Here is a 16,835-nt window from a genome sequence, read left to right as displayed (position 1 = left end):
TTTTTTAAAATGAAGCAGTAGTGTATGATTAAGTTTGTCCTTTGTCATAGTGCAAATCTTTATTTTACAAGTAGTGTACAGTATGTCTTAATCAGGTTGATATAACTTTTGTTTGATATTTAGTAGCATACAGCTTGTGTTTATGTTGACTTGTGGGCATGCTTCTTAGACGATTATTGTGTGTATCAGCTTCTCTCCAACAGACCATTTTATTGGCTGCCCTTAAATTTTAGTAAAACTTAGTGCCTGGCCCTTCGGCCTAGATTAGGAGACTTCGATTCTCGTCATAGCTTCATTGATGTTCAGTAACGGGGGGAAATCTATGTCATCGCTCTTCCAACAATAGAACATTTTGTTTAGTTTCCCCTAAATCATACGTTCTCCTTTGGGTTCAATCGAAGAAAGATACTAACAGAAGTGGAAATTTATTTTCTGTTGATATACTAACATTTTTTTTAAAGGAAAACAAAGTGAAGGAAAGGGTTTTTTGTGTGTGTTGCTTTGTTTTGGTTTTTGTTTTTAATTCTGGTAAGTGGGAAAGCCATCACTTAACAACAGCATTGTTGTTTTCTGGCAATTTACCTAACTCAGAGTTCTGTCATTCCTTTGAGCATCTCCTAAATGTATATATTTGACTATTACAAAAAACAAAAACAACAGGAAACAAAGAAATAAGAAACTGTGATCTATTACTAAGGCCAAAAGATTCTGGGAAAGTCGAGATGGATCAGATCTTTCCCAGTCTCATAATTCACTTATGTGACCTTAGTCTTTTTTGTTAGGTTAACAAATTGTAAAGTAATCACATGGGCTATTTATCATGCTGTTTCTGAAATATTTCCATATCTCAAATAGAGCCTCTTTGTTAACAGCTTCCATGCGGAAATTTCAAGAGCAGAATGAGACATTCCAAGCCAACAGAGCCAAAATGGCAGAAGGACTGGCTTTGGCATTAGCCAGAAAGGACCAGGTATTTAGTATGTGACCCTTCCCAAGACTGGTGGAAAGATTTCACTTACTGACATGATTTCAAAAACCATGACATTAACCTGGTAGAAAATATTTACAATCTAGGAGGACAGGAATGCTTTATAAGTTCTTTGAGATTCCAGTTGGCCTCAGTGTGGGAAATTATCAAGAAAATTTATAGTTATAATCATGAAATGTGTCCAGAATGTGAAGGTATCATTCTACAACTATGTAGCTTTATAAAATGGAGAAGGGAAATATTGTATCCATAATCTGGTAGCACACCCCACAGTAAGGGAAAAGGTCTCTGTCCTATAGAAACCTGTTTCAAAACCTAGACCCAAAACACTTGCCTTTTATAGTGGAGAAAATGCTATCTAGCTAGCATCATACATGATGACATAGTTGTCAAAAGCTCTATTCTCCAATTTCTTCAATTCCAGCCAGCTAGGTAGGAGGGAACTCCTATAATCTCATTAGAACCATACATTGAAAATGCTGAATGAATGACAATAAGAAATGAAAATAATGCTATTATGTGTGATCACAATAAAGTATATTTTGTTTAATGGCATGTTAAACTTAAGATAAGCATCAAGGTGTTATTACGATAATTCTGACTTATTAAGACAGGGTCACTTTATGATATTATGTTGCATTTAAGAAAATCTATAATTTACCTACAGTAGGTGGGATGGTTGGTTGGTTGGTTTTTTTAGTGTATAGTTGTCATCTAGGACATTACTAGCCAGAAAAAAATCATTCACCAATACTTAGTGGATATCTATGGTATGAGTGTATATAAATGAAGAAGTAATCTAAAATTGGTGGATTTGGATTGTAGGCACTTGAGATGTGGCCTTTTGTACCATTGGATGTTTTTTCCCCTATTGTATGATTTGTGTGTAAGGGGCATAATCCCTTTAATTTATACCAGATGGCATAAAACATATTGGTAAAATTAAGATGAGAAAGAAAGTAATTATTAGGGGCTGCTGAAGACCCTCCCCTTCAGTAAATTAATTTCTTTCTTTCTTTTTTTTTTTTTAAAGATTTTATTGGGGAAGGGGAACAGGACTTTATTGGGGAACAGTGTGTACTTTCAGGCCTTTTTTCCAAGTCAAGTTGTTGTCCTTTCAATCTTAGTTGTGGAGGGTGCTGTTCAGCTTCATGTTGTTGGCCTTTCAGTTTTAGTTGTGGAGGGTGCAGCTCAGTTCCAGGTCCAGTTGCTGTTTTCTAGTTGTAGGGGGCACAGCCCACCATCCCTTGCGGGAGTCAAACCGGTAACCTTGTGGTTGAGAGGATGCGCTCCAACCAACTGAGGCATCCAGGAGCTCAGCGGCAGCTCAGCTGAAGGTGCCGTGTTCAATCTTAGTTGCAGAGGGCGCTGCCCACCATCCCTTGCAGGACTCGAGGAGTTGAAGTGGCAACCTTGTGGTTGAGAGCCCACTAGCCCATGTGGGAATCGAACCGGCAGCCTTCAGAGTTAGGAGCATGGAGCTCTACCCACCTGAGTCACCGGGCCAGCCCAGTAAATTAATTTCTAAACATCAACTGAAGAGTCACCAACTTGGCTGGTCCGAGCTACCCACTCCCAAGAAATTATAAGAGTAATCATGGAAAAACACTCAGGAATACGCTGAAAAGCTGTATCAGAACAGCAGAGATAGCTTTGGGTGCTCTGCTCAGTAAAAATCTTCAGGCTTATGTTGGTGTTCTAGAATTTTATACTAAGTTCATTTTCTTCCTTTAGGACTCTTGACTTTTTAAATATTGAGCTAACTTCATGGGTTTTTTTTTATTTGCTATTTTATTTGGTTGGTGGGTTGCTTTGGGAGTGGGGGTAGGTTGTTTTGTTTTCTGAAAATCTTGATATTACTGATACTCTTCTTCCCTGGAAACTGTACTTTTTTGTTGTTTTAGGAATGGTCAGAAAAAGTGGATCATCTTGAAAAGGTTAGTTCATCTGTATTTTTGTTTCATTATGAATGTTGGCCTCTTTGGTGGGGCTTGGAAAATGGTTTCTCCAGTGTACTGATTGCTATACCACCTCTTGGAAGCAGGGTACTAGATAATCAAACACTGACTTGAAAAGCTCTTGTCCTCCCCTTTGTTGGTGGGTATGCCCTCCCAATATACATGGACATACGTACTTTTCACCCCTCTCCTACCTTTGCGTACCTGAAGACTGATAGGCCCTGCATCAGTAGGACTCCATTGCCTTCTGGCTTCTGATTGGGTTTCACCAGTGGGGAACATGGAAAATAAAGCTGTGTGTGGAAGAAGAGTGTGTTCAGGGTGTTTATTCCGCCAGCCTTTTCCATATGGGATCCCTTCAGGTAGTTGTATCCATGGCCAAAGGTCACAGCTTCAGTTGGACCTTTGGTTTACCCTCTTGACATAGTTTCTCTCTCTGCGTTTCTTGTAACCTCTTCATCTCTTCATCCCTTCATGCCCAACTGTTACTAGCACTGTTACTTTCCTCTTTGGGGTTTTCTTACCCTGCCCCACAACTTTGAAAAGTCCTTTTATTAAACTCTTCTCAAAATACCTAATTCAAGTCTGCCATCTGTTTCCTGCTAGGGCCCTGAATGACACTCTGGTAACATTAGGGAGATTTTTCAGGAGGCCTTGGGGAAAGAGGGCATTTCTCCAGGCTCAGCATTGAGGAGATAAGAGAACCTCCTGGCTAAATTCAGATGAGGAAAATTGATTATTCTAGCACCATAGCTTGTCTAACACTGAATAGGTGCCTAATGTAATGTATTCCTGGCTCCCAGACATGAACAGGAAGATGACATTTTCAAACCTACAATTAGAAACATATTTGAATTTAAAATAATCAGTAGTCAACGCCCTCAGGCCAAATTATATGCAGCAACCTTATTCATTTCTTGTTTTCATTGAGTACTCTTCATGGTAGAAAAATTATTTGTTAGATTGATATATTCAGTTGCAAAATATATTTACTGTTGATTTTATTAAACAGTTGAGTTTTATTATTGCTCCATTCTTGAGATAAAACACCCAGTTAAACCAGCGACTTTCTTTGTGTGTTCTGTAGAAATCTGATTATTAAATCAGAATTCTCTAACATGTTTTTATAAGAAAAAATTACAGAAAAGTCAGTCTATCGCCCGAAGAAGCATGTGTCTAAAAAAAGGCTCCCAACATGGTGTTAATAGTGGTCTTTTTAAATATGGTGTATGAGTTCATATTAAAGTTTTCTTACACTCTTGCTATTATAGCAGTTGAAATTCTCATTGGACTATTTTTTTATCTTTTAAAATTATGGTAAAGGGGGATCCATATAGGCCTGAACTAAATAAAACCTACTTTAGTTCACTAAGGAGATTGTTCTCTTTCCCCCTCACCCCCCAAAGGAGTGTAGGGAAATATTTTAGACCAGCAAAGAGTAATGACACATCTATATAGGTCTTTGAAGCCACTGTGGTTTTTGCTAATGTTATTTTTAGACTTTTTAAATTTCTTCTCATTCAAGAATTGGAAATTGCAACAGTAGGGTTTGTTCTTACGAGAATCCATTTCGGGAAGCTAAGTAAATTGTAACCTGCTGACACCAGTCATGTCTACTTTTTGTTGACTTGCTACCTGAACTTGTTAACTGAACTCAGTTCTATTATACTTACGCGCATCTAATTTTTTAAGGGTATTCAGTCGTACTCCAGTTATTCGTGTTATTTAGCCAGTTGAGTCTGTCACTGAGAATAGACATGTAAAATGTTTATCTGGAATTGCTAATCAAACTTAAGACTTTAAAGTGTTAAGTAATTGTTGCTCTTATTCCCCTTATTCACAACTATCATTTAAAACACATTTATTTTTAACTTAAAGAATTTGTAGATAATACCATATTGGTCATATTACTGTACAGCTTCCTGTTATCAATGTATTATTGTCTACTGACAAGAGATTTCCTTAAGATTTTTCTTTATTAAGAATTCGGCTTACATAATATGATTTCTAATGCCTTAGTTGCCTGAGTTGATGTCATCTTCTTCCAAATAGGAAAAAAGGTTTCTGACAGCTCAGTTACAGGAAATGAAGAACCAGAGTCTGAATCTTTTCCAAAGACGAGATGAAATGGATGAATTAGAGGGGTTCCAGCAGCAGGAACTAAGTAAAGTAAAGCACATGGTGCGCATTTTTGTTTTAGTAGCTAAATGCTGAATAGATTATTAATTATTCTGAGTTGCTAGTCATCACTCTGTAAGTGCTGATAAATATGCCCAAGTAGTTCTTTGATATTAATCATATTCATATAATCATATTCATATGTTTTTCAGTTCATTAAAGTGGAAGAGTTCTGTTTGAAATCTGTTTCTTTTTCTTTTATTTCTGTTTAACTACAGAGCCACTTAAAAGCTCACACAAATGTTATAAAAGTTTCTCTTATTGGTCCATATTTTTTTTTAATTATGTTTCTTAATAGTGGCTCAATGAAACTTTATCTTTATATCAGCTTTTAAAAAAAGAAGAAAGTCTGGGGAAAATGGAGCAAGAGTTGGAGGCCCGAATCAGAGAACTTAGTCACACCCAGGAGGAGTTGATGACTTCCAATCAGATGTCATCAGACTTAAGGCAGAAGCTAGAAGAATTGCAGAGACACTACTCAGCGCTGGAAGAGCAGAGGTTCTTGCTTGGTCTGTGGGGCCCCTGAGAAGCGGTGTTCGTGTAACCCTGTCTATGGCCCGCCCCACTTTTCCCCATTGCTCATTGCAGCACTTTCCATCTCAGCTCTGACAAAGGCTTCTGGGCTTGTCCTTACCTGCCTAGGGCTCAGGACGCCCCCACACCCTTCACCTGCCTAAGCTCAGAACCCCTCCAACCCCACTGAGCAATTCATTGTTTTAGTTTCTGAGCCAAAGGCAGATCGGGAATTCTTGCTTAAACCTGGGTGGAGTTTTTCTCTTTGGGCTTCTGCTTCAGAGAGCCAAGGAGTCTTCTCCAATGATAACCTTCGCTTGACTAATGTCTGCAGCCCTGACATGCACAGAACCATCTGTATTTTTCCTGTGGAAGACTGTCTTAGATGAGATATCCAAATTTGTTCATTGTCTGCTTTCTTCCAATGAAGAGATCATGTGACAGCTTCAAAAACAGGTGCAGAAAATAAGATCACAGCCCTGGAGCAAAAGGAACAAGAGCTCCAAGCATTTATTCAGCAGCTTTCCATTGATCTGCAGAAGGTAAGTAAGCAGAGTGCTAGGAGTGGACCCAGGTTCCTAGGATTCATGAATGGGGTGAAAACTAATTGTCTTAGAAATTTCCGCCTCAAGAGGGCTACTGAAAATTGTTTCTCATGCAGTCATATTGCCCCAGTTCCTGGTCTAACCAGGCTGCATTCAGATGGAAGTGCCCATGCAGCTGAACAAGGGTTGCTTAAAAGAAGAGATCACTATTGTACTGACGGGAATTCTCAAAGTACACCATTTGATTTCAAATATATGTTAAAATACTACATGATGGACCCTGAGCATAAGAAAACGTAACAATTGTGGTTGATGTGGCCCACGTTGTACCTTTGACATACCTGGCTCTAGTCTGATTTGTTCAAAAGCACAAAAATTCACCATTACAATTCACTTTTTTATTTGGCCACGTACATTTCTTGGCCTCTTAGGCATGTGCTAAATTCTTATAATGAACAATAATATTATTGACTGTAGTGTTTTTCAGTGGTATGTTTCTTATCACCATTTTGAGCAGAGCAATTTGTATTCTGTGATTGTCCCTTGCACTGCAGGACATTTAGCTTTCCTGGAGCTACCATGAACCCTACCGTCATCTCTTCAGAATAACTAATCTCAAGTGCAAGGAAGGCTTATAGCATCATTACAGGACAGTAAGATTTGTGTAAATGGGAGTCTGTATACCCCTTCCAGCTAAGTTATTAGCATACTTCAGATACCTAAATGGAAACTAAGAGACGTTATGTACCTTATTCAAAGTTATACAGTGATAGAGCTGGATCTAACCCAGGTCTTGCTCCAAAACTCATGTTTGTTCTACAGAGGTTTTTGTCTCATAACAAGGAGCACTCAGTAAATAGATCTTTCACAAGTAAATGACTGTGTACAAGGTCGCTACCCTCAACAAATCGAAAATCTAGACACATAAAGTATTTTCTTTCAGAGGCTTACAAATTTGTTATGGAACTCAAATCTCCTGTGACGACAGGAAAAAAAATTCACAACTCGACAATTCCCAAATAGAGTTTTCAAATTCAAAAGGTATGCCATATGGAGAGTGCATTTCCAGCATAGGAGTTAAGGAACTCTCCCTGGAGGAACTGGAATTTCAGGATGATAAGGACAGCAGGAGGGAGAGAAGGCAGAAGGGTACAGAATACATTTGGGGGTGGGGCTGGAGGGAATAACAGACACAAATTTTGGGGTCTGAGGAATCCTTTGATGTCAATTAGAACCATCCCTCCATTTTATAATTGGAAAAATTGTCCACTCTGGTTATACTAAGTTCCCTCATTCGTTCTAAAAATATGATTTGAGCTTTCCTATGTATTAGAAATACCATGGTGAACAAAACAGATACCGCCCTTGCCTTTGTGGAACTTACAGTCTAGAGAGGAAATCAGACGTTACTCAATAATCACATAAATATGGAAGTACAAACTGTTTTATATGTGCTGTGAAGGAAAACTGCAGGAAGCTGTGAGATCCTGTAAGAGGGCATCGGATCTGATCTAGCCTTGGAGTCTGACCACCTCCAGGAAGTAGCACTTGAGAGAACTGCTGAGGTTGAAGGGAAAGGGATGATGGTAAAGAATTTCAAGCTGGGGAAACAAAGAATAGAAACTCTGAGGCAATAAAAGGATTAGCACATTCAAGGACCTGGAAGAAGGTACTGGAAGGGTAGCACACAAGGTAAGGGAGAAGAATGGATCTCTGGCTCTTAGGAGGGAACATTGAAAGGATTTCCAGTTAGGAAGCTCTTGGGGTTGTCCAGGCATAAGATGATGGCTTTGACAAGAGTGGTGGGAAAGATAATGGGGGAGTAGACAAATTTAAGAAATAGTGAGGGGACTGAGCCATTTGCTAATGGAATGGATATAGGAAGGGAACAAGAGAAAGGGAGGTGTAATGGATGATTTCTGGGTTCTGGCTTAACTCAGTGGCTGATACTGCCAATCACCAGGCTAAGGGAGTGCCGCAGGAAGGGCAGTTTTGTTAGGAAGATCAGGAGTTTGCAGTCCGTTTTTTGTTGTTGTTCTGTTTTATGTTGAATAGATGTATTCGTAAAATATAAGGAAGGCAGAGAGTATGATAAGGCAGTGAGCCCCCATGTAGCTACCTGCCAGGTTAAGAAAAAGAACGGTATGTTCATCGTTGAGGTTCCCGTGTGCCCTTCACTATCCCATCTCTTTTTCCTTTGTAAGTAAGCACTACCCAGAAATTTTTCCATATCCTTGTGTTGCTTTATAATTTCGTCAAATTTTATCCCTAAACGGTATCTTTCATTTCTCATGCTTGTCAACATTATATGAATGAAATCATGCTGTAGGTTTTCTTCAAAAACTAGCTTTTTGTGCTCAACATTCTATTCCTGAAAAGCATTCACATGGACACATGCAGCTATCATTTATTCTTTTCTAAACTGTACAGTATGGAGACACTAGAATGTATTTATCCATTCCATTGAGTGGACATTAGGGTTTTTCTGGCCTTTTCCTTTTGCAAACAAGGCTGCTATGAACTTCCATCTACCTGTGCAAGAGTTATTCTAGGGTAAATTTAGACGTGAAAAGTTTGAGTCAAAAGATAGGTACTTTTCAACTTCACTAGGTAACGCCCAGTTTTTTCCCCATAGTATCTGTGGTAATTTTTATACACTCTCAACAGCAGTGTATAGGAGTTTGGGTTCTGCTTTCTTACCAACGTGACATATTGTCAAACTTTTAATTTTTGCCAATCTGATAAGTATGAAATATTATCTCACCATGAATTTAATTTGCTTTCCCCAGATCACTGATGAAGTTGAGCATCTTGTTCTGTGTTCATCAGTCATTTATGCTGTTCTGTGAAGTGCTGGTTCACATCTTTTGCCTATTTTCGATGACATTTTCTGTCTTTTTCTGATTAATTGCAGGAATTCTTTATATATGTCCTGCCTGCCATGCTCCTTTGTCAGTTATATGGGTTGCAGATGTCTTCTCTCTGTTTTGGGCTTGTCTTCACACTATTTATGGTGTCTTCTGATGAACATATGCTCTTATTTTTAGTGCAGTTGAATTTATTATTTTCCATGAAACTTACGCTTTTGTCTTTTTAAAGAAATCTTTCCTTACTCAGGATCATAACATTATTCTCCTGTTATTATCCAAAAGTTATACAGTTTTTGCCTTTTATGTTCAAATCTTTAATATGCCTAAAATGAGATTTGGATGTGGGAAAGGGATCTGTATCCTATTTGTTTAAATTGTTTTGGTACCATTTTTTGACAAATCTGTTCTCACTGATCTGCAACGCCAGCTTTGTCACAATTCAGTTTTCCATACTTATGTGGAACCACACCTGGGCTTTGGGGGTATGCTGCAGCAGTGTTTGCACAATACGATGCATTCATTGCCTTACTGACCGTAGTATTAGGGTAAGTCCTGGTGTCTGATAAGACAAGTCTCCTCACCTGGTTCTTCTTCGGGAGTATCTTGAATAGTCTTGGCCTGTTGATCCTCCACAGAGCAGCTTGGCAAGCTCAAAAAACCTGTTGAGATGGTAATTGGAATTGCATTGAATCTGTAGATGCATTTGGGGAGCATTGATTGTTTTATGATGTGAGTTTTCTTATCCAAAAACATGGTCTCTCTCTCTCTCCAGATATTCAGTGTTGCTATTTTTTTTAATGACTCAATAAGGGTCTTTTTTCATAAAAGTTTATCTTTGTTAAATTTATTCCTACGTGCTTTATTTTTTTTTTACACCAATTCTTAATTGTGTCATTTAAACAATTACTTTTTGTATTTGTTGCTGGCATATAGACATACTATTATTTTTATATATTGGTTTTTTGGGGTTTGTTTGCACAATTTAACTCCTTATTAAGCTTGACAATGAATCTATAGGGTCTTTGAGTTTTTTAAATAAAAATCATATCATCTGAATAATGACATTTTTTGTTTCTTTTTTTCTAATTCTATACCTTTTTTGTTCTTTGCCTTATTCTCTTGGGTTATTTTCTTATTGTTGAGTTTTAAGAATTTCTTTTATATTTCGGACAACAGTCCCTTATCAAATGTGTCTTTTGCAAATATTTTCTCCTAGTCTGGAGCTTGTCTTCTCATTCTCTTAACATCATCTTATGCAGAGCAGACATTTCTAATTTTGATGAAATCCAGGTTATCAATTATTTGTTTCACGGATCATGCCTTTGGTGTTATGTTTAACAAGTCATTGTCATACCCAAGGTAGTCTAGGTTTTCTCCTATGATGTCTTTGCAGAATTTCAGTTTTTAGTTTTACATTTAGGTCTGTGGTCCATTTTGAGTTAATTTTTATGAAATGTGTAAAGTCTTTATGTAGGTTCATTTTTTTGCACATGGACGTCTAGTTGTTACAGCACCATTTGTTGAAGAAGCTATCTTTGCTCTATTGTATTGCCTTTGCTCCTTTATCAAAGGAGAATTGATTATATTTAGGGGATCTATTTCTGCACTCTCTATTCAATCCCATTGATCTATTTGTCTGTTCTTTTGCCAGTGCCACATTGTCTTGATTACTGTAGCTTTATAGTAAGTCTTGAAGTTGGATAGCATCAGTCCTTTGACTTTGTTCTTCTCCTTCAACATTGTGTTGGCTATTCTGGGTGCCTCTTCATATAAACTTTAGAATTAGTTTGTCGATATCCATAAACTAACTTGCTGGGATTTTTATTGGAATTGCATTAAATCCATAGAGCAAGTTGGGAAGAACTGACATCTTGACATATTGAGTCTTCCTATCCATAAACAAGGATATCTTTCCATTTATTTATTTTTTTAATTTCATTTATCAAAGTTTTGTAGTTTTCCTCATATGGATATTGAACATATTTTGTTAGATTTATACCTACATGCTTCATTTTTGAGGGTCTTAATGTAAATTGGTGGTGGTGGGTTGGGCCTTAATTTCAAATTCCATTTGTTGATTGTTGGTATATAGGAAAGCAACTGACTTTTGTATATTAACCTTGTGCCCTGCGACCTTGCTGTAATTACTTATTAGGTCTGGGAGATTTTTGTCAGCTCATTTGGATTTTCTACATAGACGATCATTTCATCTGCAGACAAAGACGAAGCTTTTATGCTTCCCTTTTATTTATTTTTCTTGCCTTGTTGCATTTCTATATACCTTTTATTTCCTTTTCTTGCCTTATTGCATTACAAGGACTTCTAGTATGTTGAAAAGGAATGGTAAGAAGGGACATCCTTGCCTTGTACCTGATCTTAGTGTAAAAGCTTTGAGTTTTCTCACCGTTAAGTGTGATGTCAGCTGTAACACATTAGGTGCTGAGGGCCTGAAGTAAAGCCACCAGAGTGGAGAGGACTCCATGCGGGATGTGTTACACAAGACGACTACGTGGAAATTGACGACTGATTCTTCTTCTGTCCCTAACTCTGCCTGACAGTGACTTGTATAAGATTAGTTGGTTCTTTTGGTTTTCACTCAAAAGGGTTGCCTATATCTTTCAAGTTCAGGTTGATGTGTTATAGAACAAGTACAGGCTTTGATCCGGAAAACCTGGGTTTGAATCCTTAATCTATCACTAAGGTGTGTGATAGATTTTGGGGCTAGATAGCTAGATAGATAGCTTTTGGGCTAGACCCTCAACTTCAGTTTCCTTGTAAATTGAACATGGTGAAAGGTGGTTGTAAGGACTAGAGAAAACGGGAAGTGCTTACACATACTCTGCAAACTATAGCTGCTGTTGCTGCTATACCATGGGATTATAATTATTGCTATCACTATTATTAATATTATTAGTAAGAGACCCGTAAAAGTGGTTCAACATGGCCAAAACTTTGTTTTTCCTTCCTGTCAAACTCCTTCTCCCGTCTGTGTTCCCTGCCTTGCATAATGTTACCATTTATTCCATCCCAACCCTGCACTACCTTCGTAGCTAAAGAGATAGACTCAAGTCAATAAGTGAACAGCTATGGGTTTGGGGCTAAGGTATAAGGTGCACAGCAGCTCTGTTGTCCCTATGCTGTGAGCCAGAGTGTATACCGTCACTTGTTTTACAAGACCAGGGCTCTAAGCCCTGAGCTATGGAGCCACAATCATTTGTTTTCAAAGTTCTCTGTTCGGCGTTAAGGCAGTACATTGTCACTGTTACTGCTTCATCCAGCCCACATTTCCGGTTCCGAGAGCAGTGTTCCATAGGTCATGGTAGGGCTAGCTGAGAGTTTCTTGAGTGAGGTTACCTCTGCTGGATTTGGGCATCTGGGGTAAAGACAGAAGTCCTGTTGGACTGGATGAATAGGATTAAACACATGCTTAATGGGAGTGGGAGGAGAAGCATTCCTTTGGATCGTCACAATCCAGTCTAGTTATTTTAGAGAGGAGGAGCATCTTCCCAGGGTTCTGGCTCGATTCCACAGAGGTAATAGCATGGTTCCTTCCCACATTGTCAGTTGCTTAAATTAGGGCAAGCGTTTTCTTCTTGCTGTATTAGGTCTGAACTAGATGCCTCAGTGCTCGATTCTGATTTTTTATCTTCTGTGTCCCATTTTCAGGGAAGATTTCCTGGCTGCGTGTTCTTCTAGGATGCAGTTGAGAACAATGTCAGGCAAACACGATGATCCTAGAGGAGACAGGAAGGGAGGGAGAGACAGTTTTTAGTGTAATGTAATCTCTGCTTTCCCTGCAGCTCACTGCTGAAACTGAAGAGAAAGAAAAACTCATCACACATTTGCAAGAGAAAGTCGCATCCTTAGAGAAGAGACTGGAGCAGAACTTATCAGGAGAAGAACATGTGCAGGAACTCCTGAGAGAGGTAACGAGCTCTCTTTGGGCCAGTCAGTGCTGGGAAGGCAGCTTGGAGAAGGAGATCTCATAAAATCCTAGAGTTTCAGAGCCAGAGAGTCTGCAAACAGCATGGTAAGAAGAGCACTCCCTCCGACTTCTGATTGTCCTGCTTGCAACTGAAACAGCCGTCTGTCACCTGTATGTGACATGATTTCCTCAGGGAAAGGGAAAGCCTTGTTCAGAGATGCATATGAACGAACAGCATCCTGGTCATTAGTGAACCTCACCTGATGATTTACTTCACTGGGTCTGTCTTGTCTTGCTGCTCTGCTCTCCTCTGACCTTTTCCACTTTGCATTGGCCAAGGAAAATAGTTACCATCTGCCTTTGACTTGAGCAAGAATTGCCTTGTGCAGCAAGTGCAGTCTCCTTAGCTGAGGAAGGCTATTGAGCAGACTGACCTTTTGCCCAGTGGTGTAGCTGGACTTGCTTTCTCATCAGGTCTGAGCTCATTGTCTACCCACATTCTGTTCCTCCTCCTCTTGGTAAACCAACAGTTGGCCTCACTGTGACAAAGGTGACAAAGCCACGGCCTTGGGCCTGTACTAGATCTTCACTGTCGTTAGCTAGTTTCAACTAAATATCTCTGTCTCCACTACCGCTGTTACACTTTATGGCTTCCAGAAACTAGCCTAGTTCATATTAGAAGTCTCCAGACTGGCCTACCCAGCATCAGTCTGTCCTCCTCCGCCCTCTGACACCTCCACACTCACTGCCAAGCTGATCTTCCTAAACTTAAAGATCTACAAATCCCCTACAATCTGCCATGAGTATCATGTGGGCTCTAGGATATTAATTGATTTTTAGAACCAGACTACCTAGGTTGTATCTCACCTCTTCTTTTACTAGTTTGTGACTTAGAGCAAGCTATGTAGTCTCTGTGTTTATTTTTTCCTCTGTAAAATAGGGTTAATAATTGGATCAAATGCATATAATTGTTATTGGGATTAAAAGAGTTACGATATGTGAAATACTTAGAATGAGGCCTAGAACATAGTAGGGTCTCAATATATTTCAGCTATTAATAATACAAGGATTATTATTGTGCATCAACATTATTACAAAGTTTAGTGTGCATTGGAGTTACTTGGGGAGTTTGTTTAAAGTACATACGAACTCTAGCCCTACCATCAGAAATTCTGATTTCAATAGGCCTGGAGTAAAGCCTCAAGTTTAACAATCACTCACCCAGGTAAGTTGTAATGCCCGTGTTTAGACAACCCCTTTTGAAAAATACTGCCTATAGAATTAAATTCAGGCTTCTTTCTGCAGCGTATAAAGCTTCTCATGATCTGGTCCTTTTACCTGACTTTCTAGTCTTGTTGACCTGACCCCACTATCACTTTAGCTTTTGGCAAGTTGTAGCTCCCCGAATATCCCAGGCTGTTTAACACCTTCACTGGTCATCCCTCTGCCTCTGTGCTCCCCCTGCCCCTGGCCACCTGTTGATTATGAAGCCTCTCACTTGCCTGAGGCCGTATCTCCTGCTTTTTGCTCCTTCTTTGTGGGCACCATTGCACTATATTATATAATTTTTTGTTAGTCTTTTTCCCTAGCCTCAAGGTAAAAGGACTGTGTCAAACTTAACTGTGAACCCTTTATAATCAGTCATTTTAATTAGCTGTCTTTTTAATGTATTTGTGTCCCTTAAGCCTTACGCAAATCATAGTATGCTGTAGATAACAGTAAATATTTATTCAATGGAGAAATGACCATTTTCTTTTCTTTCAATTTACAGAAAACAGTTGCTGAGCAGAATTTGGAGGATACCAGACAGCAGCTCTTAGCGGCCAGAAGCAGCCAGGCCAAGGCCACGGACACCCTGGAAACTCGGGTACTGACCTCACTCCCAGTGACGGCGATGTCTGGGTGGTAACCTGCTTAGATGGCATGGTTGTGGCCCAGGGTCCTTGCATCAGAGGTTTTCTTTCAAAGGGAGTACTTTTTGGATCTTACTTATCTAGGGTTGGATTATTCATTTTCTTCATCCTTGCCATATTACCATCATTGTTCCATGCAAAGTTGTCCTCTTGTTTGTTATTCCCTTTTATCCCCATTCCTCTTCCTCCCATAGGAAACCATTCTAACGTGGTTAATAGAGATCCTTCCATTGTTGGGTTATCCTAAAATAGATGGAATTGTTTTGTGTGCGTGTGTATTATGTAAATGATACAGGTATGCATGTGTCTTCCCTTTTACTTTCTACTGCTCCATCTTCTGTGTCCACTTCATTGTACTTACCTGCCCTCCTTTGTAGTTATCTACTAGATGGTAGACATCCTGATTGCCTTCTTCCTGTCACCACAGATTACATTGCAGCTAACCTCCTTGTCACTGTCGCCTTGAGGAGAGAGATGCATAGGACCTAACATGCCTAAATAGGATGGAGGTGTTCTCAGCAGGGCTGCACCTGGCCCTACTCCCCCAGCATGCACGAGGGTTCCCATATCTGGCATTTCCCAGCCTTTTCATCTTGTGGCCAGTTTAACGAATGTGAAGCCGTGGAAGGAGCAAAGGATCTCTGTGGGCCGCTTTAATAGCAGCACTCATCCCATTCCTGAGGGCTCTACCCCTATGACCTAAGCACCCTGTAAAGGCCCTATATTCTGTTACCATCACATCAGGTATTAGGGTTTCAGCATATGAATTTGGGGGGCAACACAGACTTGCAGGCCATAGCAGATTTAGCTCATTTGAAAAATCCTTCTTATTTCCTGATAAATTTATTTTAAGGTTTATTTTTCTCTAAATACAACTTTGTTTTATTGTAATTCCATTCTATTTCTGAATATCCATTTTTTTTATTGTGGTAAAATATACATCAAATTTACCATTTTAATCATTTCTAGATGTACAATTCAGTGGCATTAAATACATTCACGTTGTGCAACCATCACCACCATCTATCTTCAGAACTTTCTTATCTTTTCAGACTGAAATTCTGTATCCATTGAAACAATGACTCCCCATCCTCTCCTCCCCCCAGCCCCTAGCAATTGCCGTTCTACTTTCTTTCTCTATACCTCGAATTAGTGGAATCATGCAATATTTCATCCTTTTATGACTGGCTTATTTCACTTAGCATAATGTCCTCAAGGTTTATCCATGTTGTAGCATGTTTCAGAATTTTGTTCCATTGTATATATATACCACGTTTTGTTTATCCTTTCATTTGTTGATGGACATTTGGGTTGTTTCTGCCTTTTGGCTATTGTGAATAACGCTGCTTGAACGTTAATGTAGCACAATGAACATGGTTTTGTGTGAGTTCACACTTTCATTTCTCTTAGTTATATACCTAGGAGTGGAATGCCAGGTCATATGGTAACTCTGTACTTCACCTTTTGAGGATCTGAAATCTTTCTGGAGTTTTACTTCTAATTGGGACTTGGGTAGATATTTTCTGAACCCAGAAGTTTAAAAATTTAGGTTTCAGTCCTCACTCTACCACTAATAAAATTGATGGTCATGGACAAGTAACAGTACCGGTCTCCTCTATGGAAGTACTCCCACTGTTCTGATGGGGTTGTTTTAGTTAAATCATGTGATGTGAATGTATCTGAAGAACCACGAGACCTAAAAACATCCTCTCTCATTGGGTACTTACCTGTCCTTGACAAAGCTGCAACCTTCTTTGTGCTTATATCTTAATAATAAAGTTCCCTAAGGGCAGACCTTATTCCACAAACAAGAGGACTTTATCAGAGAAATTGGCAAAAAAAAGCTTGAGTCAGATAAAAATGCCTGACTGGAGAGTCACGTCTAGCTAAGTGCTGGACAATATGTGGTCATCTTGTCCCCTGGGCCAGGTTCGTGTCCTAGTGC

General features: G+C 39.2%; 1 protein-coding gene across 4 annotated transcripts in view; it reads left to right on the top strand.

The window, feature by feature from the left end:
- The window catches only part of GOLGA1 (golgin A1), a 44,718-nt gene that overhangs the window by 8,945 nt on the left and 18,938 nt on the right, over positions 1 to 16,835 (top strand). For all 4 annotated transcript variants that reach the window (XR_004424638.1, XM_033122774.1, XM_033122773.1 and 1 more), the window contains exons 6-12: positions 873 to 970; positions 2,893 to 2,925; positions 4,999 to 5,127; positions 5,453 to 5,622; positions 6,068 to 6,179; positions 12,853 to 12,978; positions 14,749 to 14,844. Coding sequence is in view for 3 of the 4 variants with exons in the window: in XM_033122774.1 (XP_032978665.1) it covers positions 873 to 970; positions 2,893 to 2,925; positions 4,999 to 5,127; positions 5,453 to 5,622; positions 6,068 to 6,179; positions 12,853 to 12,978; positions 14,749 to 14,844 (764 nt within the window). In the remaining variant the exon portion in view is untranslated. The remainder of the gene's footprint in view (positions 1 to 872; positions 971 to 2,892; positions 2,926 to 4,998; positions 5,128 to 5,452; positions 5,623 to 6,067; positions 6,180 to 12,852; positions 12,979 to 14,748; positions 14,845 to 16,835) is intronic.

Source organism: Rhinolophus ferrumequinum, chromosome 12 (assembly GCF_004115265.2).
Source record: "Rhinolophus ferrumequinum isolate MPI-CBG mRhiFer1 chromosome 12, mRhiFer1_v1.p, whole genome shotgun sequence".
Classification (NCBI taxonomy): Eukaryota; Metazoa; Chordata; class Mammalia; order Chiroptera; family Rhinolophidae; genus Rhinolophus; species Rhinolophus ferrumequinum.
Note: the sequence above shows the minus strand (reverse complement) of the source record. Positions and strands in the feature narration are given on the sequence as shown.